The sequence below is a fragment of the Lissotriton vulgaris genome, chromosome 1_1 (genome assembly GCF_964263255.1).
Source record: "Lissotriton vulgaris chromosome 1_1, aLisVul1.2, whole genome shotgun sequence".
Lineage (NCBI taxonomy): Eukaryota > Metazoa > Chordata > Amphibia > Caudata > Salamandridae > Lissotriton > Lissotriton vulgaris.
This window is the reverse complement of record NC_141685.1, coordinates 817,255,804-817,280,038: the sequence shown is the minus strand read 5'-3', so window position 1 is coordinate 817,280,038 and position 24,235 is coordinate 817,255,804. Positions and strand designations below refer to the sequence as shown.

Sequence of the window (24,235 nt, the reverse complement as noted above, 5' to 3'; positions counted from 1 at the left end):
TTATAGTAGGAAGCAATACAAGCTGGATTCCATCTCAACAGAAAAAAACTGATGCAATACTACACAGTATATAGGCAGAAGTGCGCACAGGATGTACTTTATGGAAATCGGTCACGGAAAAAGAAAAGTTGGTCAATATAACTACATTTAACTAAAACAATCCACAATAGTACTTTATAACATTGAGTAACGAGGGCCAAAAGCATTTTTAAATGCTGTACATGCCCTTTAATAAGAAAACATGTTTCTTGTCAGAGAGGATAATGTTGTATTCATTGTCTGGAGAAAGCCATTATGATTGGCTTAGTTTGAACTATGCAAAGTGTTTCTGTCATTGGCCGCAATCCAGTCTTCCTCTGATGAAACTTCCTTTTGAAGCGCATAATTAATTTTTCATTCTTAAGGCATTAACACCCAAGCAAAAGATAGAAACAAGTGTTACGTTCCACAACTGCATTTCAATCCCACATACCTTAACTGACATGCTATTACAGTTAAACATCCAAAAAGGGCTGTCCATTGTTGGCCCAGGAGCGCCACATCCAGGCCAGCCTTTCAGATTAACCACTGTTCAAGTATTTCCATTTAGAGCAACTTTATGGACATTTATTTCAGTGGTTAATTTTAGCCAGTGTTTGCCATTGCTCAGCACTGGCACTTAATTCTTAATACCGGCACTTATGACAGTCCACTGTATGGAGGCGCTGTTTGTCTACTATTGAGGTTGGCATATCCGCAGCACGTTTAAAAATTAAACATGCACTAAAAATTATTAATACCTGTGCGTTCGGGCCATTGTGAGAGCTTTGGGTGCTCTGTTGTAGTCCAAATTGTTAGATTTGAAGGAGTGTGCTGATTAGTGGTTGTGTAGGTACTACCATTTTACAGTGCCAGCATTGGCAGCAGGTGGTGCAAGCTGCAATCCCGAGTCCCTGGCACATACTTTTTTATTTTTACAAATTAGGCACTGATTTATTTTATGTGAATAGCCTTAAAATCTGTCATGGATTCAAACCTGCCTTGGACAGACAAATCGTAAATCAAAGGTGAGACTTTATTATGTTGCTCAGCAGGTGAGGCTTCATAACACATACTCTGTGTTTAGGGCTGAGAGCAGTTTGAAAGTATGTTTTTAGCAGCGTCCGGCACAGATCAGAGGTAGGGGGGTGGGCGGGAAGCGGGCCAAGTGGTTGGAAGCGGGTATAAAAAAATGAACCTTTTTGGCGCTTCCTCGCCGCCTGTCTCCTCTTTAGTCCTCCCTCGCTTGGCCACAGGAAGCACACCCAAGCTCCCAGTCAGCCAAGGTCTGAGCGCTGTGTTTCAGCGCTCAGAAGCTGACTGAAGGTCTGAGCATGTTCTCCATGCAGCCTGCATGGAGATCATGCGAAGTGCGCAAGACTGTTTTGGGTGGCCAGAGAGGGCCTGCCAAGCAGTCATTGCGCACTTAGGAGGTTGCTACCACTCTTATCCTGCTCCCGCACCCTCACACTAATCTGTAAAAGTAGGAGAAAAGACAATTTTAATAATGCAAGTCATTTTCATTTTATTTTCCCTTTATTTCACTGCAAAAAAGCTGTGAGGCGACACTCCTCCACCTTAGATGAGGAGCCGCCACTGACTGGCTTAGAGGTTTAGCTGGTAGTGGCCCTGATTTAAGAAGTGAATGCTGATTGAATAAATATGATGCTTATAAACAAGGTGCACCGCAAAGCTTATCAGAGGGGTTTGTAGCTTTTTGTTATGTAAAATACATTGTCAAGATCGTAGAATAATTACAAAGTGGCAACAAAACCAGAGACTGCCCTTACATAAAATCCACAATTCCATGTATAATTTCGGCAAGTTATGAAAAATGATGGACAGGTATGACATCATCACTGTGATTACAGGCTTACTTACATATGTTTATCCGGGAGTGCTATTCTGCATGCTTATATTGGTCGATTGTAAGGAGCTGTCCACCGACTTTCCAAATGCCACTGTTATACTTTCATTAAGAAAATGTGCAGTAGTAAAGAAAGCTTTATTATCAACTGCATGTGCACACCCCCGCACAGAAGCGTGAAATACACAGATCTTCAAAGTTTAAATCACCCATATCAAATGGTGAGTCCCAGCAATATTTAGCAATCCAGTGATTGAAGCCAACATCCCCTTAAAACAGGGGTCTTTAAACTGGGGGCTCCAGTGTTGCCAGGCTCTTTGCCAAAAGAACCCTTATGATGATAACCGTGCTTTGTTTTAACGGGGGGGGGGGGGGGGGGGTGGAGGGGGGGTAGAGAGAATGAGTTGAAGTAAGCCACTCTGTAATGGGCCATCACTAACAACTTTTGTCATTTATATCCTAACTGGGACTGTGTGTCACAAGAGAGGGGACTCCAAATATTCTTCAAAACCCCACCCCCATTTTAATAATCTCACTGTAGATACTTTCACACTTTAGTAAGACCTGCCTGACCAGAATAGTATGTTTGGCAACCATGTATTTGATTTCATTTTTAAAGCAGTAACAGAACACAACTGCAATGTTTAAATACGTCCAGACATATTTAAATGTTGTTAATTTCAATAGAATTGTGAACAATTCTGACGGGCCTGTGATTTGTTTTTGTTCTGGGACCTCGGGCAACATTAAAACATTAGAAGCCCACAGTGCTTTAAAGAGAATTGTGACCAAAAAGAGGACACGGACTCTCAAGTTCTTCAGCAATCACAGACACGATTACACTGTGTGCGGCTCAATCATGTGTTGTTGTACTTGTAATGCATTCACAATAGTATGGGGGTCGGGCGAGTTTGCAAAATACTGCATCATTCCTATATAGAAAACGCTCATGACCCAGGCGAAGTGGCAATGCTTGCTCTCTGAACTGACGTCATATGTCTCTTCTCTTGCTATCCATTACAGGAAAAACAGAAGCCGTGATCAGCAACTTCAGCCCCCACTACAGGCGGCAGTACGCCGTGGCCCTGTTCCACCAAATCCGGAATGAGGTGGAGCAGCACCGAGACCCCCAGGCCCGCTTTTTGAAGAGCAAGGTAAGGCCGACGACCGCTGCTTGCGCCGTGCTGACGTCTCTTCAAGAGAGAGCGAGGCCTGAGGCCTTTCACAGAACCTCACCTGAAGGAAACAAAACCATCATGGCCGGCGCACCCAGCAGCCAATGGGAAAGCCACACGCTGAAACTCCAGCAGGGGGGGGCGTTGCATGCCGGTTGTTTCCAGGGATTTTACACTTTGTGCATGAAAAAAGGCTAGGGTTTCACTTGCCTTTTATTTATACGTTCTTACTTCAAGGGGAAATTAGCCAAAATGATGGTAAAGGGGGACACAGATTGGAGAGAAATTGCAAGGAGTGGTAGAAAGTGGGAAAAAAGATGGTTCAAAACTTCAAGAAAAGATCCTTTCTAGAAATGGGGACAGGAAGGGAGAAAATGGAAAACAAAAGAGAAAGAAGACTCAGAAAGCACACAAAGGTGTGAGATGAAATGAGATAGAGAATAACAAAGGAGACAGACAAGAGACACGTAAAGTAATGGAAAGGTAATAACAAGAAAATCAACCAAAAAGTGTTTAACAAAACCTCTGAAAAAGCATGAAAGTAGAGGCGCAGACAAATGAAAACAGAGCTTCAAAAAGAGGACAATAAACAAGAGAACAAAATAAGAAATAGAAAAAAAACGCAAATTGAACAAGCTCTGCATGTTTCAGGTTAATATGTGAAAGGGCTAGCACGGGGGAATGGTGCCCCATGTTGCAAGTATCTTTGTATAATCTGCAGATGGGACAATGCAGTGAGTTTATATACAGAATACAGAGAATGGTGTGCTGCCATAGACAGGGTTGGATTGGGGCCACAATAAGTCCCGGGCAGACAAAATAAGTGGCCCACATTCGCAGTTCACAACCTTTCGCAATTCACTGCTTGGTTGGGATCATTGAGTTAAATGTTGTCAAATATTTGCAGTAATGAAAGTATTTTCGGGCTTATAGGGCCAGTATTTGAATTGGAAATTAACATTCCAATGGAAAAAAATATACCCTAAAAGCTCAGAATTATGAAAAAAATCTAGGAACTTGTGTGATATTGCTCTTTAAACCCTACGTTTGCTGTGGATTGTTTAATTAATGTCCGCTGGGAACCAGGAAATGGCACAGACCTAGACTGATTTTTACACTCACCCTGGGCTTTTTAGAAATGTACTTTATATTTTTAAGGAACATAAGAGAGGCCCCCAATGCTCGGAGAATGTTGAAAGGTGCATCTGTTTTTTTTGTTTTACTTGCTGCTAGCATCACGTGTAAGTTCCAATAAAGGGAATGATGCTAGTGTGTAAATGCAAAAAAAATAAAAAAATGGTGTAATTTTCCTCAAAGACATGGAGCTTTATATAGCACAAAATTGGCCCTGAGGCATCAGAGTGCTTTAAATGAACATCAAATAACATTACAGAAGGGCTGGTTCATTTGTTTTTGCCTGTGTAGATGAAGTGATTTGCCCAGGATCACAGGATGTTGAGCTGACGCTGGGACTAAAACCGGGTTTCCCAGTTTCAAGGTGGGTTAAGGCCACACCTCTCCCTGCTGACTGCAGTAATTGATTTCTGGCAGCGAAAGGAGAAGAGCAGATTCTAATTTATCTCTACTTGCTCCATGCAGGTGAGAGAGACAACATTAACTGAAGAGCCCCTTGGCTGGCCCTCAGCAAGACCCCACCACCCGCTCCGGTCCTCTCTCCTGCCCAAGTCCAATGCAAAGCAAGTACTAATAGCTTCCCATCAGCAGCTCCTTGAGGCCTCTGACTTACCTGGAGGGAAGCAGAGGGCGGGCACACCTTATGCTGTGACAGTGGGAGCAGCCATTGCGCCTCTGACAATGAGGCGGCCTGACTTAATGTGCATCACATCAAGCTCATTATATGCATGCAAATGCTTTAACAATGGCCTTTGATGTTCTACTCTTGTGGTGGAGACTGAGACGGCCACAAAAACACGTCCCACAAATGTCAATCCTCCTTGCCAATCCGAGGCTGACTTTGGATCAAAGGTTTTAATCACTTTCAGAAATCTTAGTGGGTTATTGCACCTAATGCAGAGATGTGCATGTACCTAGCTGGTTACAAGTTTCATTTATAGTGAGAAAGATTGTTGGTTTAATGTACCAGATTAAGTCATCTGATTGCAACCCGTGCGTCAATGCAACCAATTCCAAGTAAGATGGCTCCCGCCCAAACAGTGTACTTACCTTGTGACCTTAAAATTAGTAGAGGCCTATAGATAACGGTGATTAACTAAAAATGATATATTTATTCATACATTTCACCAATGTGACACCCAAGACCACCCAGACTCTGGCAACTCAAACTAGGCCCTGCTCTACACTTCATCTTTACCTATGACCCAGTGGTGATCTTGACCACGGAGCCCTTTGCCTTAAATCTGCCATGGCTTATACCTTGTCTTGAATATCTAGCAGGTTTGTCTAGGCTCCTTGTGCCTCCTGGGGTACTGAATCAGACAGATTGAATGACATTTTAGGGGATCCTTGGCAAGCTTTGCAGGGACATCATTTGACTTTCCACCAGCGCCCCCCTTTTAGCCTAGTGGAAGATTTCAGGCCCCTTTTACATTGCAGTGGCACAAGCAAATGGGTCCGAAGGGCGAGAGAAGTGAGGAAGGAGGAACAATTGAAATGGAACTTGAACTATCCACATAGGTCGAGGATACATCCGGGCGAAGCGTCAGGGGTGTTTGGGGTGTTACACCCCCTAATGTATTTTCTGGAAAATGGTTGGGTACAGGTACTTTCATACACAAAAGAGGGGAGGGGGAAAAACCCAACCCTGTAATTCTTTTTGTAGATCGCAGACTAGACATATCCAAGACAGAGGTAAAATTGCACAGCATTGAAAGTTAGGTCACAGTCTTGAATCACCAAAGATGGTGACCATAATCAGCTTTCCTAAAGCTGTTCACCTCAGGCACCATCTTGGATGTATGAAATCTGTGACCCAGCTGTCAAGGCTACGGACTAATGACACCATTTTAAGTGTATCAAATACATAGAAGCGAAAAATAGTCCATGAATTTTAGTATATAGACTTTTTGTTTTTAGTATTTGTGGGGGATCTATCGACTCTCCCTCCACTAGGCCTGGGGGTTCAGGGTGTGCTTACCTTGCCCCCCATGTAGACTTTATTTAATTTATCTTTGGATGTAAGGATTGTGACCTGCATCCTGTAATGGCAGATGTAAGACTAATTTGAATCTTGTGCCTGGCAAATCAGAATCAGTATTATTGAATCTGACCTCAGGATTGTGTCCATAGACCCAAAGTGGTCGTTAGGAGCTGAAAGAGTCCTCAATCATTAGAGGGGGCGCTTTATCTTTTCTAATTTGCAGCCACAATGGTCACAGGGATAGTCTTCAGGCCGCCAGTGGACTAAAAAACGCAGGATATATAAAAGTTTTTATCCTTTCAACCCCACCCAGCACCTTTTTTTTTTAACGCCTATATCTTAAAAAACACTAAACAAAACCAATAAAAGCATGCTTTCTGTGTTAAGTATGGCATAAACGTGCTTCTAGCGGGTGAGAGATAGAGAGGGATCATGAAACATATTGACAAAGATATATACGGAGGAGAGAGAGACTGAGTTAGATCAAAACGTTTTATATAGAAAGATACAGAGGGATGTTGCTAGAGACAGCTAAAAAATGAAGTCAAAAGCATTAGAGAGGGCAACTGGAGCAGCAAAATAAAGATATATGGGGACAAAGATGTATTGAGAGAGAGGAGTTAAGCGAGAGCCTTCCACCTGATCTTTGCTGCCAGAGAGCTTCAAATTTAAAGCTTGTAGGTGAAGTTTCTGTATCAGGCTCCATACCATTCCTTCAGTAGACATCAAACCAATCTGGACCTACGTGGGGGATAAGGTACTCAGATCCGGTACGTTTTCAGATCTTGCTCAAATATTCCTCAACCTCTATGAATCTAGATTAGTTTTCAATGATTCTCAGATCTCACTGAAGTATGTATTTGCAAACCACTATACATCTAATGCATTTTATTTTAACAACTAGGGTGTGGGAAATATTTCAATACATGTGTTTTTTTCATCAAAAGGAAAATTCAAGAGAAACAGATCATCCTTTTCAAGCTCCTATGAGGCACGTGTCACTAATTGCTTGATTTAACCTGCACCTCCATGCTCCCAACTTGAGAAAAACTAAGGCTCTTAGAAATACTTTGATTTGTGCAGTCACACAATGTGGTCATCTGGAGAAGCTGTGACTAGAAATCCAATCGCTTTGGTTCCTCTTACTGCAAATTGGCCACAAAACCTCACTTCCTTTTTGGTAAAAAGTGCTTTTACCTCCTCGTCCAAATCCTTACAAAGTGAGCTTTGCCTCCTGTGCGTACTTCAGGTGTACGTCCCTGAAGACGATCCCAATGCGGTGGCTTGGGCATCCATGCACACCTTCTTATCCCGTGATAGGTTGTGGGCTGGTGGTGACCTCCACTTTTCTCTTTGTTCGCAAATGTTGGTTTCCGTGGCCTGTTAATTTTTTTCTGAATCTCTGTGGTCGGTTATTTTCTTCACAGGTGCATCCTCACAGTGTAAGGATTGGGATGAGGAAGACTAGAACTCGGAGTAATGAATATTACCATAAGTAATTGGGCTATTTTCACCCACATGCTCTGTATATGCAGTTAACAGGATTGTTATGTGAACAAATTTTCTGTGATTTTATGAAGTAGCAATTGTGTAGTGGAAACTGCAATTAAATGCTATCCTTCGGTCCTGGAAGCAGGATCTCTCATTCCTGTATGGGATGTTCATCATGTTATGTTCTGCTGTTTCTAACAATGAACATATTCCTTCAGCCTCCATCAGAGCAGGAGACCGTGCTGTATGAAGGAGACATTTTGCTATATGCAGAAGACCTGAAGAAATGGAAAGAGCGATATGTTGTGATAAAGAGAGACTACACCGTGGCGTGCTTCGAGAACAAGGAGGTATGGACTTCAGTTCAGATGTATTGTTGTTACTCTCAAAAACAAAGCTGTGGTGGCTCCAGTTGGCTGTGTGTGAAGTGTGGGGACCTCTGTAAGCCCCAAGTCTTTAGCATAAAGAGGATTCTGGGAAGAAAACGAGAAGGAGCTCGAGCAGCAGTGCTCAGTTTGGGGTGGGGGCACCAGCACCCATTTTCAGAGACCAGGACTTATTGTTGTCATGTGGAAATAAATTCTTTATGGATCATTAGGTGAAAAAAAGATTAAACAAATATAAAATAAAGAAAATGTGGAGATGAAAACTGATTGAATGAATCTTTATAGCATGAATGAAATAATAGAGATTGGAAACGCATATTTTTGTTATTAGCAACGTGTTCTTTGTAGAGTAAGGGACAAAATTGTGTTTTAACGATTGCATAAATGTTACAGCTTAGAGTAGTTCTTTGGATTATGATTATGGTAGAGCTTGTCATTAAATTACTGCGTGAAGGTTAGGGGTGATGGTTAACTAGATGGTTATGATTGGGGTTGTAATATTTACAAGGGATTTTTTCATTCTTTGGTCATAATGGTTTCTTGTTAGTTGCCAGTAGAATTAACAAGCATTTACTATGCAACAGTCTCGCCTTTGCAAAAGATAGAGCTATTGGCCTTGTAAATGACAACATTTTTATTTATGTGTTGGTTTTGAAAACAGATAAATAAATGGCGTTGTCCTTTCAAATGGCAATAGCTTAATCTCTCACAAATTCAACACAAACACACAGACCCACACACACAGAGCCAGCCACACGCACAGAGCCACACACACACACACAAAGCCCCCCAGACACAGCCCCACACACACACACAGAGCCCCCCCACACACACAGAGCCTCACACATACAGAGCCACACACACACAGAGCCCCACACACACAGAGCTCCACACACACAGTGTCACACACAGAGCCCCCCCCACACACAGAGCCCCCCACACACACAGAGCCACACACACACACAGAGCAACACACACACAGAGCAACACACACACAGAGCAACACACACACAGAGCAACACACACACAGAGCCACACACACAGAGACACACACACAGAGACACACACACATAAATCGATTGAAGCATGCGGAGGAGTAACAGATACTGAAGGGCAAATGAAAAACCTGCGTTAACCTAGCTGGTATTTAACAGCGATGCTTTCAATCTAGAGTTGTCAACTGACGGACCATAGACCTTTTGCTAGATGGGTTACTACACTAGAAACCGTGGGGAAAGGGGAGGGGGGGCTGCTGTAGAGCGGTTCTTTAGGCGCAATTTAAAGTCCCCATCTGGCAAAATTAGAGCGGTCTGGAAAGTGCCAAAACCTGTTCAACTGCTGTCCAAAGTCCCACTCAAAGGTAAGCCTGGCTAAAACGGAAGCATTTCCGAACCTTAACAAGGTAGGAGAAAAAAATATTTTCTAAAGATACCTTTTAATGAAAATAAAAAAAATATGTGACACTGCCTGGTGCTCGCTGCTGGCACACATGTCCTCCTCCTCCTAACCCCCATATTCCGGCCCCACTGCTGGACTCTTCCAGCCTGGGCCTCCGCCTCCAATGGAATTCTTTTGTGCGGGGAGGGCTAGGAATTAGGAATGCTCAGCTTGTTTGGTTTAAAGGCCCTGGGCGGGAGCGGGATGGTCTGGAAGCAATCTGAAAAGATAGCAGGGGGTTGGGGGTGGGGACATGGGGGTTAAATCAACCTGGTGGTCTGTTCTGTAAGGACGGAGAGCTCTGGTGGCAAAAGAAAAGCCAGTTCATGCACGTGATGTGTGACCTACACAAGCGGCAATGTTTGGGATTATAAATTGTCTACATGGGAGCAAATTTACCCAACCCCCCTGCCCCCCAACGCTTGTCAGTCTGGGAACAGTGTTCTGCGTATAAACCCTACAACCCCCGAGGAAGCACGGTAGTGAGCAGCTATCGCAGGCTACTCGAATCAATGCCAGCCAAACGATAAAGGTATCCATTTACAGGACAATGCCCAACACATGAACAGCCGTATATGCAGAGGATCACACAGCAAGACATGATTTGTAGCTAGGATCCCTTTCAGGGAGTTCATTTCCGAGGTTGCTAATCTGCGAGGGTCCGTCTGCTGACAGGCACGCCCAGTGCAATGCGTACATGTTTCACTGCCGGTCTTGTAGCAGGTTCTGGGGCTCCTAAGTTTGCGGCGCTTAGAGGACCGGGATGAACCTCTGAGCATAAAGGACTAGATGCCGAAGCAGGTTAATGCATAAGGAGCCGACGGGGTTCCCCGGGGCGACACACCCGCATGGAGGACAAGAATCTATGTGATGTACGGTTGGGTTCGGGCGGGATCGGCTCGCTTCCTTGGAGAACTCTTTCCACACAGAGTTGTGGGACAGGAGCTCTGTGAGGTTCAGACGAGGGGATGGGGTGGGCGAAGTCAGCTCTTTTCTGGGGTGGAACCGCATCACGTGGCCAGCGGTGCGACCCTCTGAAGACTTCCTCCTCCCCCAATCACGCATTCACCTCTAAGCCAAACACAGTACAGAAGCTGTGCGAGGCACGGATCTCATTGCTTTAAGGGTTAAATCTTACAACTTGGAATAGAGCCTTGTCACCTCTATGGAGAGGGCTCACATAAGGCAAGACCCAGCACTTCACTGTGCATTACAATAGGGATTAAAAGACGGAAATTGTCTCTTCTTTTTTAAAAAAACACTCTAACGCAAAGGGGTGGAAATATCTTGATAAGCGAAAACGGTTAAACAAGGCTGTCACACTCAGACTTAAAACACCTGCGACAGGGGTAAAACTGAAGACGGAAAGAAAACTGAAGTAAGCGCAGACGCACTGTAAGATTTTTGTGGTGGAGAAGGAACAACACATGGAACAAGCAGGGGGTGGACATGGTGCAAACAATTATTAAGTTAGAATCGAAGGTGGGAAACTGGGACAGGTCGAGGCTACATCTTTAAATTCTCAGAATGCTGCTCTTTTTGGATACAAGCCATTTCAGAACAAGAACGGTGTCTTCTTTAAACATCCACAAACTCGGGAATAGCAAGGACACTCAAACTCGGGGAGGGGGGGTGAAGAGTATAGTACATTAGAGGAGAATAGGGGTTTAAAAAGGTGCTTCATTAGATCCATTAGTCGGCTCAAAAACCTCAAACCAAACATGGTTCAGCTTTCTAATGCAGTAGCTACACCCCACAAAAATAAAACAAGAAATACATGGAAAACAAAATTGTATTAAAAATAAGTCCTTGGGGTACATGTCAAAACAATTACAAGAACATCCGCCTACAATACACTGGTACAAATGCTCTAAAATGCTAACAAATTCAGGACCATGTTGTGAAGTTATAACAAGGCAGACGGGGTTGCTTTTGCAGTCTGTGTGATTCTCGCTAAAAGTATGTAGGCGGGGAGTATAACCTGGACGTCAGCAAGCGCAGGGTGGGGGAAAGAGAGTTCGCGCGAGAAGGCAGCATTGAGGCCCGACTTGCTGCTGGCATAAAAGGTTCCTTAACTTCTTTATGGGGCGATCTGGACCCATAAAAAAGATAAGAAACCTTTTACTCCAGCAGTAAGTCAAGGAGCCCCTTCTGAAAAGGACGGGGCTTAGCAAGAAAGGAGAACTTCATTAGGATCTATTCTTCAATGGCTGGCCACCGTGTAGGAGGCCAGCCGATGGAGAAGAGGGGCGGGGCTTAACCCTCGCTAGTAAAGAACACTCTAAACATAAAATCTCGCGAGCTCGACTGCGCATGTGCGCAGTACGCCACGCGAGTCCTAAAAATGGATTATGTCATTTAGGTTCCTCTTAACTCTACTTCGAAACAATATTATCTCATTTTTTTATTCTTCATTATCACGTTGAACCATTAAATGAAGGCTCTCTTAGGCACATTCTTATTGTACAAATTCTGAGCACATTAAAAGCGGTCCATTTGAACCCCATAAATATTAGTGAAGTGGGTGGCCTTTCCAGGACGGTCTTCTCATTGCTGAAGTGTGATATTAAGTTCCATATAAAAAACAAGTATTTATCATTATTATATTAAACCTTGCCTTTTACAAGCCCGTCTGTCAGCGGCAACGAAGTAGGTGCACGTCTAGGTCTGCAAAGAGTGTGGGGGAAGTTGGTAAGTAAAAATAACTATGTGATCTCAGACAGAAGTTTAATAATGGGATACTGAAACACAGTTTGTAGAGATGAAGAAATGTGATAGAGGATGAAGAAAAGTTATGAGGTGTTTTGAGTTATTGTTCATCGCCTTTCGTTCATACGATGAAGTTGAAAGCCCCTGATGCTCCTGAAAGTGAGGATCCTGGACTTGCCTCAGTTGTGGCTGTGATTAAGCCTGGAGTGAGGAAGAGAAATATGCAGTCGCGGCTGGTGCAGGTAAGCGTGGTGGGGTGGAGCTGGGATGGGGTTGAAGTTGACAGACGACAGAATAGGTTTTATCGATTAATTTAATTGTACCTATTCAATCGTCTGTCGACTTCCCCGCCTCGGCCCACCGCACTTACCTGCGTCAGCTGCTGCTGGAGATATGTGATGGGTAGAGAGTCACAATTGCATATACCTACCAAAATTAGTTTATCGCATTCACATCTTCAGGCTACTGGGTATGTTGATAGGAGGAGGAGGTTGCACTGAAGGGCACAAGTTGATCCGCCCCAAGGATAACCACAGGAACCAGTTATTATTATTATTATTATAGAGGCTTTTGTAACGCGCTCTGCTACTAAATAGTATAGTATCCTGGCGCGGAAAAAGAAAGAAGGGGACAGATCACAGTAAATGCAAAAGAGGGACAGCCATTAGGCATTGGTGTTAAAGAGGTAGGTTTTTAAGCCTTTCCTGAATGCCATGATGGAAGGGGCTCTTCTCAGTTGCAGAGGCAGAGTGTTACAAGCTCTCGCTGCTCTAACAGAAATGGATTGTCCACCAAGCCTGCTATATTTGAACTTTGGTACAGTCATTTGATGAAGATTGCTTGATCTGAGAGGGCGGTTGGGGGCATAAAGAGAGAATCTTTTTCTCAAGTAGGTTGGGCCTGTTAAGTGTAGTGCTCGGTATGCTAACACAAGGATCTTGAATAAGATCCTTTGAGCTACTGGAAGCCAGTGGAGGTCTCGGAGTGGTTGGCGGACGCTAGATCTTCTGGGGATGTTAAACAGCAGCCGGACCGCAGCATTCTGGATGACTTGGAGGCGGTGGATCAGATAGGCTGGGAGTCCGCAGTAGAGAGCATTCGCATAATCTAGTCTGGATAATATCAGAGCGCGAATGACCGTCTCCTTAGCTGATCGCGGAAGCAAAGGAAGGAATCTGCGTAGAGTTTTGAGAGTGGAGAAGCAGATTCCGGTGAGTTTTTTCAGGTGATCTTCAAATCTGAGATTATTGCTAAACCAAATTCCCAGGTTTTTTGCAGGTCCACCTGTGGATTTGGGGCTGGGAAAATCGGTGGGCCAGAGAGAATCATAAAAATTATCTGGGAAGGAGCCATACAGCAGAATTTCAGATTTGCTCTCATTACACTTAAGTTGAGCCAAGGCCAGCCAGCGGAAGACCGATGATAAGCAGAATTGGACTCTCGTCGTGTCCAGGTTGTTTTTGGGCCATGTGAACAAGAGCTGGGTATCATCGGCGTAGGCCATCATTTTGGCCCCTAGCTGTTCCGCAAGATAGATAAAGGGGGTCATATAGACATTAAAAAGCAGGGGGCTTAAGGTGGAGCCCTGTGGTACGCCAGTAGAGTTTTTTGGGAGAGGAGGAGAATGGCGGCATCCACACTTGCTGGGACCTGTCATCTAAGAAAGATCTTAACCATCCGAGAGCAGGGCCAGTTATGCCTATGTCTGCTAGTCTGGTGAGTAGGAGGGAATGAGGGACCGTATCGAAGGCGGCAGAGAGGTCCAATAAAATCTGCGCCGCTCTGCCACCTCCGTCTAAGCACTCACGGATAGCCTCAGAGACCTCGACTAGGGCTGTCTCTGTACTGAAAGCAGCTCTAAAACCTGATTGGGCAGGGTGGAGAGCTTGAGAGTTTTCTACGAATCGATCCAGCTGTGAAAATGCAACTTTTTCGCATATCTTTGTCAGAGCTGGCAGTAAAGAAATGGGCCGGAAGTTAGCGGGAGTTTTTGGATCTAGGCCATTTTTTTTAAGGAGTGGTAACAGTTTTGCCTGTTTCCAGCAAGCTGGCACTGTGGCGCTGGAAAAAGAGAGGTTCACAATATGTGCCACCTCTTGGCCAACTGTGTTAGCAAGGCCCGCAAGGACTCTGGCTGGGCAGGGGTCCATAGGGGAACCCGATTTTAAGGTGGTCAGAATTTTCACAACCTCAGTTGTATTCACTGGAGTGAAGAGGGCAAACTGATCCGTAGAAGTGGGCATAGTGGGGATAGGAGTGGTCATGGAGGCTGGAAAATTGTTACATACAGTGAGCAGATCATCTTGGATTTTATCAATTTTTTCCACAAAAAACACAGAGAGTTCTTCACACCATTTTGCCGATGAGGCTAAAAGAGGGTGAGCAGCGCAGGGAGAGACAAAGCTTTTGACAACAGCAAAGATTTCTGCGCTATTGTTATTGGCCTTGGAAATACGCCCTTCATAGTATGAGCTTTTTGCCACTTTAATTGCAGCATAATACTTCTTTTGAGCTGTTCTTAGTTCTTTCTTGGCCTCAGGGAGGTATGCTTGTCTCCAACGTCTTTCGAGTTTTTTGCAGCCTGATTTAAGATCGCGGAGGGTGTTGGAGAACCAAGGTTTAGAAGGGGAGGAGCGAACTCTACAGACGCGACCTGATTTAGTTGAAAGAGCAACACCTTCTTCAATCCATGAATTGAATAAGCTCACTGCTGGTTCGATTTCTGAAGGCAGTGAGGGGCGAGAGGTATCGAGATGATCACAAAGCAAAGCTAAATTAATTTTCTGTGTATGAGCCGCCGAATGGTTGATCTCAGCAGGGCGGGACAAGGGCCAGGAAAATCTTATTAGCATGTGATCAGACCAGTTTAATTTCTCAGGTTCAGACATATTTATGTTAAAGTTGGTACATACTAAGTCAAGGACATGACCCCCTGAGTGGGTGGGAGCCTTGATCCACTGTTTCAGTTGGGCCATCGCAAACGCATCGTTTAGCCGAACTGTATCCGATAGATCAAGCTGGTCCACATGGATATTGAAGTCCCCCAGAAGGAGATATGTGGGGTATTTCAGGGCGCGAGGGACAATCATGTCCTCTAGTGCCTCTAGAAATTTTCCTGCGTGGCCAGGTGGTCGGTATACTAGAGATCCACCTAAAGTAAAATGAGCCCCTAAAGTGAGAGAAAAATGGAGTACCTCAGCATCAATGGATGGGCCCATAGGGTCTAGAGAAAAGGTCCATTTATCCCGAAAAATGGCTGCTACGCCACCTCCTCTGCCTAGGGGGCGGTCTTGTCTGATAATTTTAAAGCCGCGTGGGATGGCAAGTTCGATCACTGGGTTACATGTGTCATTGAGCCATGTTTCTGTGACAAAGAGAAGGTCAAACTCGTTGTCACTTAGTAGCTCAAATATGTCATTAGAATGTTTTACCAGAGATCTGGCATTGATCAAGCCGGCCCGGAGACATGACGAGTCAATGGCACACTGTGTAGGGGCTGGTAGAGTAGGTTGAAGGCGGAATGTGCATGCTTGACAAGTGTGCTGAACAGTATCTGCCAGGTCCCATTGACTCGAACAGGAGCATGATTTAGTATTGAGTGCAATTAAATACTCACGAGAGTAGGGAGTACGCGGTCGATTACAGGGTAGGAGGGCAGCAGCAAGGGGGCTGGCGCTGGCCGCGTCCGGGACACGGACGGGCACAGACGGGCCCTCCTTTGGCGCTCCTTCGGCGCGCAGACGGCGCGCCCGCTGCGCGTGGCCGCTGCGCGTCCTGAAAGGCATGGCTATTTGTAGACTGAAGCCCCAACCTCCGCTGGACCGCTAACTCCGGTCCGGCAGGGTCCGACCCACACCTAAGATGGCGGCCGACCTAGCCCTCCACAGCAAACGGCACGTAGAGCCGCGGTGGACCAGGGCTTAGGGGGAATACAGTCAGGCAAAGTAGCGGTGAGTAGAGGATAATTCACACACTTAAGTAAAAGGTTTTTTAAAATCGGTAATTTTAAGATCACATCGGAAATTCTAAAAACACATCAGAGCATCAGAACAATTGTAGCAATAGTCGTTTTAAGCAGAGGAGAGCCCTCGCAATCTGCTTGTCTTACTTAAGCGTAGCGCCGAGGTACTGCCACTGCCTCAGCCCAACGCGCTAACCAGCGAGCGTCAGGTCTAATTGTAGACTGAAGTTCTGGGTCTATGGGTCCTCCTAGAAAAAGTGATGGAGCAGGTGAGTGTACAAAGGCACCACACTAGTGGGCCTAGAGTGTCTTCTATGAAGTGAAAAAGCTTTGATACAAATGAAAACCAGAGGAACCTCCTTACTGGTATATGGAAACCAACCACAAATGGAGTTGTAGCATCTCAAGGAAAGCCACTTCACAGTAGTAGTCTATGGGTGCAACCCAGGCATTGAGGTGGCACATCCAAGATGTTGCCACACACCACAGTAGAAGGCCATGAGGTCTATCCAGAAGCAGAAATGCAACAGTAAAAGGTCTATGGGATTCACCCAGAAGCAGGAAGGCGAAGCACACAGATAGGCAAAATAATATAGCCTTGGGTCAATTGAATGATATTTTCACTCTAATGCTGAGAGGTGTGACCTACAGGAATGAGACCGTAGAAAGGAGGTGAGAATGATAGTCCAGTTGAATGAAGCTGCAGTTAATTTTAAGATAGTGAGGAGTGAGGAAGAAGGGATAAGGATAATGGGATAGTAATGAGGGGACTTTTGTTATAAAACTAGATGCTTACAGAAATTTACAAACACAAAGAGGAATTGTGCCACAGGAAGACTCCCCCTAATCCATTAGTCCTTTACTAATCCAGGCAAGATGCTACTGAAGACACCCTTAAGCTCTCTGCACTTCAACTAGATCAACAGGCGAGACACAATGGAAGAGAGTTTAAATAGGAGGAAAGTCTCTGAAAAGAATAGGAGGAGGAATGGCTCTGAGACAGACAGAACTCAATCGTGTGACCATCTGGGGAGGGCCAGTGTAGCTCAGGGAATGCACACAGTTCAGGGGGGGGGGACCTGGTACAAAATGCAGAAGATTGGCACATAAAGCCCAAAAGTTGTGCTTTTCCCCCCAAAAAGGGGTATTAAGCATTTGCACAGTCCTTACATTGGTAGTACTTACAAAGCCTAATTTCTACTGAATCTGCACTTGTAAAAGGCCCGTCTGAGTGGGTTACCAAAAAACACAGATTCAAGCATTTCATGGGCTTTGGCTTGTGGACAAGTTATCGGCCTGGGATATCTGTTCCTCGCATTCTGTCGGCAAAAGGGAGATGGTGGCTGCAGGGGAGAGAATGGATCCTTGGACATGAAACGTGGGTTCCACTGTTTCTTTATTAAGGTAATGGAGTGCTCGGCTCAGGTGCTATTCCTCAGTTGGCATGACAGAGATTTTTAAGTCCAGAGATGAGAGCACACATATTCTAAGGCTGCCTTGTGTCTTCCGGGGGAGCTGGATTCAATTCCTTGTCTCTTCTTAAAGGCACCTGTTCAATATGGAGTTTTGTTTCCTTCTGTAGAGCCTCTTGGACTAGCAGAGAACAGCCTGGGAACTTTGTGTGCTAGCAACTCGAAGTGCGGAGGCAACCCCATGTGTCTCTCATGGAGAACACCTGGACTCAGTCAGTCAGTGAATTAGTAGATTTGTAGAGCGCTTCTTTTCACCTGTGAGGGTATCCAGGTGCTGCATCCACGCCTGAGGTAGAGGCGCTCATGGATGATGGCACAAACTCCTCTGCCCTCTTAGAAGGCTTGTTTATCTCCTAATGGATCATCCCTAGAATCTAGGATATTCGTTGAGTATGGTTGAAACTTGCAGAACTGAGACAGGCTCCAGGGCCCAGTGATAGTCTATCAGCCCTTAAACACAGACAATGTTGAAAAGGGGAGGGGGCATTAAATGAGAGGATGGCAAAACCTTGTACTGGTTCTGCACACAACTGTGTTCATAGTTACCCGGAGACAATACAATCTTTCTTCCCTTATATCACATCTGCTGCCATTGGGGAGCATTTAGTAGAGTCTGTGCAAGTATAGAGGTCTCAGGGAGTGCTGCATCTCTGGTTCGTGCCACTCCCCAGTTTTCACAAGGAGATAAGCGAGTCACCTCGGAACCAATGGCATAGCAAGACTGTCCTGGACATCAGTGCAGGCCACAAGAATGAGCACCGCCTGAATGTCAGTTCAATATTAAAATACAGCAATATCCACAGTTCAGATCAGGCCGCACCACTGCAAAATTCACCATTACACCCCTGTTTACACCACTATGAAAGGATGAAACTCTAGAAGCTGTACTACAAAGGAAACACGTGTTTAATATGATGAATGCATGTCAACACTTCTGCTTCCTATTCTCAGGCCCTTCTCAGTCTTGCCAAATCCTTACTTGGTTCTTCTTTTTTAATCCCTTCACTTAATTAATTCTCCTCTCCTCAAAGCTTATCCCTCTCATACTGTCAGTTCTTCTCCTGCCTGTTGCTCCTTCAGCCACCCTTCCTCTTTCCCGTCTTGTTTTCTCACTCCTTTACCTGCCTTCAGTCTTTCTCCCCTCCTCTCCTCCATTCAGCTTCAGCCCTTTTTCCTCTTCTCAGAACTCCCCCCACCTCCGTCATGATTTTTCCTCACCCTCATCCAAGTGCTTTTAGACTTCATTTCATCATCTCATTCCTTTTCATGTTTTAGGTGAGCGTTCTAGACCTGTTGTATACACTTTGTGGGCTTACATTCCGTCTATTGCTTTTTATTTGTTACTTGTATTGTCTTTCCAAAATGCTTGCTTTTTGGTGGTGAATCCTTCCTCTTTTTCCCTCCTTTTTGACTTTTGTTTCCTCCCATGGAGCAGGGACCAGGTGAGGGATCTTTACACTTTGGTTGGTCATCTGTGCGTTTGGGGGACTATTTTTTGTGTGGGAGGGTGTTCAGCGCCTGTATTTTATGGGATCATAGTTCCTGCCCCATCCTTCCCCTGTTATTGCTGCCATCTTTCTGCACCTTCCACTCCGTTGCTTGTTGCCTGTTACTTGTGTTCAGTTCCTAGTACTGGGGTCCTTTTATTTTATCAGCACAGCGCCTGCTTCATGGTTGCCATGCTTCAGGTTTCACCATGGCGGCCGCACACCTAACTTTTATGTACACGGCTTCAGCGCAGTGCCCGCTTTCATGTTTCATTTTAGATGGCCATCCAGTTAGATTTGCTGGTCCTTTATTATGGGACTTACTGGAGTGCTTTCTGTTCTGGGATTTAGGTCATAGCTTCTCGTGCGGTTCCTGTACTTTACTTCTAGCATCGGAGTTGCTCTCTTACTTCACCATGACCAGGGGGAATCAACTGGAAAACCCACTCATCTACCAGCGTCAGGAGTATAGGACAATTTCAGGTCTGTCAGCTTCGGGGCCATGTGAGCAGCCTCGCCATCTTAGCCCTTAAGTACCTTAGCAGTAACAACATCTTGTCAATATCAAACATTGTGTTGGAACAAATAACCCCTGTTAAATGCATACTTGTTTATTGGGCTGACACTTTACAGTTTTAGATTATAAAAGATAGCTTTCCAACTTGTATAATTAATAACCTGTCATATTTTCTATTAATTCAGCTATACATTAAGAGTGCTTCAAAAGTTATAAAAGATAAAGGCTTCAAAGGTGGTTTCCCCTGAATTAGACAAAAAGTAAATGATTCAGTCTAAAGTTTTCCATCACCATGCCTCGCCAAATTCCAACTGTGAAACAGATGCGGCCAGACACAGAACAAAAACCACACGTGCAAGGCAGTAGCTTTAATCATTGTACAGAAACCCCTGGCCGATATCCAAGCAATATTAATGGGCCATTCTTTAGAGGACGTTCATTCTCTAATTTGGTGAAATACTGTGATGTAATATCGCGATGTTGAAGTTTTCCTCAGTGAAACATTACTTCCCCAGTCATAGTTCTGTCTGTAAAACGAGCAATTTCTCCCGTTCAAAGCATGTAGAACCTGGCATCTTGCACTTTATTTCACATACACATTTCATGGCATTTCAACTGAAGAAATCTGTACCCAGAGGTGTGTGCATAATAGTAATCCTGATTGTGCAAACACTAGTTTACACCCATATCAGGATTACCGGTCTAAGTGTAATGAGAGCCTTAGTTTTCAAAAACAGTAATTCCCTAACTCGTCAATGAAGTAATCTAGGGCATAATGGAGCATGACTCCCATGTTAAGCCCAGGTCACTTGTATAAACACATTTTTCCCCATGAAAATCGCTAAAGTTGCTAAAATGATCACATGGGAAATTACTGAATCAAGCATTGCAGTTAGCCCCTCTTCTTGGAAGGCAATGGCAAGTTATATCACACCGGTCATGGCTGCGTCACACATGTCTTGTCTGTAGTGACGTCTCCCATCTTTCATGCCACACAATGCACAGTATAAGCAAAGTGGCATCGCTTTCCCTGTGGCCTCCATGGCATCACTGAGTTGAACTCTTACCTCACTCTTAGTCTCTGACTATCCATTTTGCTGCATCCATCACCTCTGATAGCAGGGGCTGCTAAATCTGTGTCAGAACAAGCAAGCATTGGCAATTCATGATGCAGCCTGGGACGAAGATGCGCGTAGCAGAGTCAAAGTTGAAGATGAGAGTATATCCGGGGCAGAAGGGAAGGGTTACAGACATAGGTAGGAGCTTTGGAAAAGGGGCGAAGTGACCCAACCTTCAGTGACCCAACCTTCAGTGACCATTTATATTCACAGTGTTCCTTTTCACCAACCCCTCAAAAGAACCACCCGATCGTTGCATTGGTCGTCAATTGTGTAGTGGCCCACCTTCCCCTAGCAATGTACCATCCCTCCTTTCCCTCATGGTTAGGTATCCACCCCTCGTCTCCAGTAACTCTCTGTTGCATGAGCCATTGGATATTAAAAGATCACTCTGGAAATGAGATATACATGTTGTATGGACTGGCTTCTGGTGCCCATTGCATCTGATGTCACACAAGTCTTCCCAGTGTTTGTTATCATAAAGTTGCCAGGAAGAAGAAGCATGCAGCACTGGCAAGCATGTATTCCTGATTCAGACTGCATGACCCAGTGTGTAGTAATTGTATCGCTATTCAATTGCTGGCGGCACAGTACCCAGGATAATGTGCTGCATGGCTAAACACTTATGAGGTCCCAAAGGCGAGACCTAACGGCGATGCCAATGCTTGTTTCTGTGGTGAATGCTTTAACTCCTCTTCCTCGTTCTTCCGACTCTTGCTGTTTCAGATGCCAGGTTTCAGCTCTCCCCAGGGTTGAATACCATCCTTATCTTGCCCCACCAACCGTGTCCTGCTTCTAGTAGATCATGACACTCTGTGAGTATTGTAGCTTCCTATGACAACAAGGCCCGCCCTGCACTTGCCCGTTATTGCCCCTCAGAAATAACAGACAGGTAACTGTGTGTGTGTCTCAGCCAGCAGTGGGGCCCCTCCAGTCTCTAGGCTCCGGTTCCAGTGCACCAGTTGTACCATGCATAGCTATGTTGCTGCTCATAGAATAGAGACGGTCATGGGGAGGAATCCTTCTGCTGCAAATCTGAGTCTGTTTGACAAAGGCAGCCAGAGTAACTGCACAACTCCTAACGTTGTGGCCCGGCGAGAAGCCATCTCACTGTGCACCTCCTCTGTTGTGCTGCTGTTTAGATGGATCCAAACCTGGGGGGTGCAGAACACTCGCACAGATGTTAGAGCTGGAAGGGAGGTGTCCCAACACTTTACAGAGAATCAGTCGAAGGGGGTTGTCTCACCCTCACAGCTGGTGCAGTGGGGCCCCACCTGCATCTGGGCCCTGCTGCTCTGCACCATTGATAGCTACACCATTGCTCATAGAAGAACAGTTGTCATGGGAACGAATGGCTGTGCTGTAAATTTATGCTTCTTCGACAAATGCAACCAGAGTAACTGCTCAACTCCTTCCATTGTGGTGCAGTAGGAGAGGAGAGTGAAACCTAACCGCTACCATATAATAAGTTAATGAAGAAACCATCTTTCGAGAGGGACGACATATCGTAAATATACAACAGTGTTGAATTACTACTTGGTAAAAATGTCTTTTGAGGGTTGAAAGAGGATCTTCTCTCCAGTTCCCCCGGTGAGTCTGCAGACATTCAGAGGTATGTTAGACCCTTTCTCAGTCCAAGTAAAATACAACAATGTTGTAGCCCTGTCTGTCTCTACATTGACAGAACAACTTTGCTTCGATTGTGCTCCCTTTTGCCACTAAAGTGATTGCTTATTAGTCACAAGCAGGGTCGGAGTGGGACAGACATTAGGCCCGGGCACCTAAATAAAAGTGGCCCTTATTTTTTTTTAGAGTTTTATATTTAGTGCAAACTAGACCCGAGACATCGGGTATCAGAGTGCTTTACATAGCACCAGTTTCGTTACAGAAGGACACAAGTGAATTAGATGGCTAAAAAAGTGGTCCATGTCTGCAAATTGGGGCAGTTTTGAACTATTAACGACACATAAGTGTCTTGCAAGGTATGAAAGACTGTATGAATTGGACATTGCTGCTGGCAATATACGTAGTAATAACCGAGAAATTAACAATAAAAACAGTCAGGCTATACACCAGGCTCTCAAGCAGCCAAAAACCATGGCCCACACATTGACCTGTCAGACCAGCCCTTCGGGCACTGCCTGTTTGCCCTTTAGGCTCGCCTGACCTTGGTCACATGTAGGTCTTCAGTCAGCAGTAGTCCACTTTTGCAACATTCTAGGTGATGATGAGGGCTCACCAACTCAAGGAAGCGTCCCTGAAGCAGAAGCCAAGATAGAAATTAAGAATTACTATTGCTGGAACACATGTGAAAGTAGTTGGACGAACAGCAATGACTTGTTACCAGTTTCAGGAGGTAGAAAGTCGTATCTTTGACTTGCCAGTGGCAGAGCTATACAAATGTTTGTTTTTCTGTGGCCAAAATGTTTTCTTTTTTCTACATAACAGTTTCAGACCTTATGGTGACATTAGTTACCAGCAAGCCTTCTACTTTCAGAGATCCCTCGCCACCTCGCGCATAACCCTCTTCTACTCTTCTATAACCACCACCACTCCCAACATGCTACTAGGGGGCTAGCTTTCTGAAAGCCCTGCCCTCGTACACTCTACAGTTGTCGTCTACTCACAACCACAACAAGGGGTGCGGAAATCAGTGGCAGCTACTGGTGACCATGAGCTACTGCTGTGTGGATGATGGCACTCTGAAATGCATCTGAATTTATTTGATGAGCTTTCAAGCTGATGCGCCCCATCGAAATGCTTACATTTATGTTATAGTTTAAGATTTACTCATTGGAATTCTGGGTAATATAGCTGCAATACATATGTCATAGAGTAATGGTTGATTCTGAAGCGATCATATGGCCTCCTGCTAATCTCTCTCCTTCTCACTATCACTTCACTCCGTACTATCATCGACTTCTCCCTATGCTGACCCATTGATGCACAGCTCTCCCATGCGTCGAAGTCTAGGTGCGTGCTATCAATACTATACATACATACACACATACATACCCGGTACCGATGAATTGTACTTGGGAAGTGATTATATATCAGTGATGTGGATCTCATATGGCCCATCCAGACTCTACAATAAATTAACATTTATTTTGGGTACATTAAGATTAAAAGGATGTATACAGATTTAAACCATATGAGCAAGACCTCCCTTTGAAGGCACAACTCATGAAAGGTCACGCACCCAACTAACCTCTTGATTTGACTCATTACTGCCTACCAATTCGAGTCCCTTGAGGAGCATAAAGGGCCTGCCTGGCCAGACTGTGTATCAGGTGTTTCCCCAGGAGGCTAGAAGGGTGGGGGCCAGATTTGCAGAGGTGGGGGCAGGTTTTGTTACTGGGGGCCGGTCTTGCAGCAGTGCTGTACTATCGGACACCCCAGTAACAAAAGCAGCAAGCAGGGCCGGACTGGCCGTAGCGGGCACCGGGCAATCCCCCGGTGCGCCGCAAGGGTGGGGA

The 24,235-nt window shown here is 45.0% G+C and overlaps 1 protein-coding gene across 1 annotated transcript in view; it reads left to right on the top strand.

Moving 5' to 3' along the window:
• NIBAN1 (niban apoptosis regulator 1) overlaps positions 1 to 24,235 on the top strand; it is a 393,109-nt gene that overhangs the window by 172,373 nt on the left and 196,501 nt on the right. The window contains exons 2-3 of the mRNA XM_086957112.1: positions 2,909 to 3,039; positions 7,888 to 8,019. Of these exons, the coding sequence (XP_086813238.1) occupies positions 2,909 to 3,039; positions 7,888 to 8,019 (263 nt within the window). The remainder of the gene's footprint in view (positions 1 to 2,908; positions 3,040 to 7,887; positions 8,020 to 24,235) is intronic.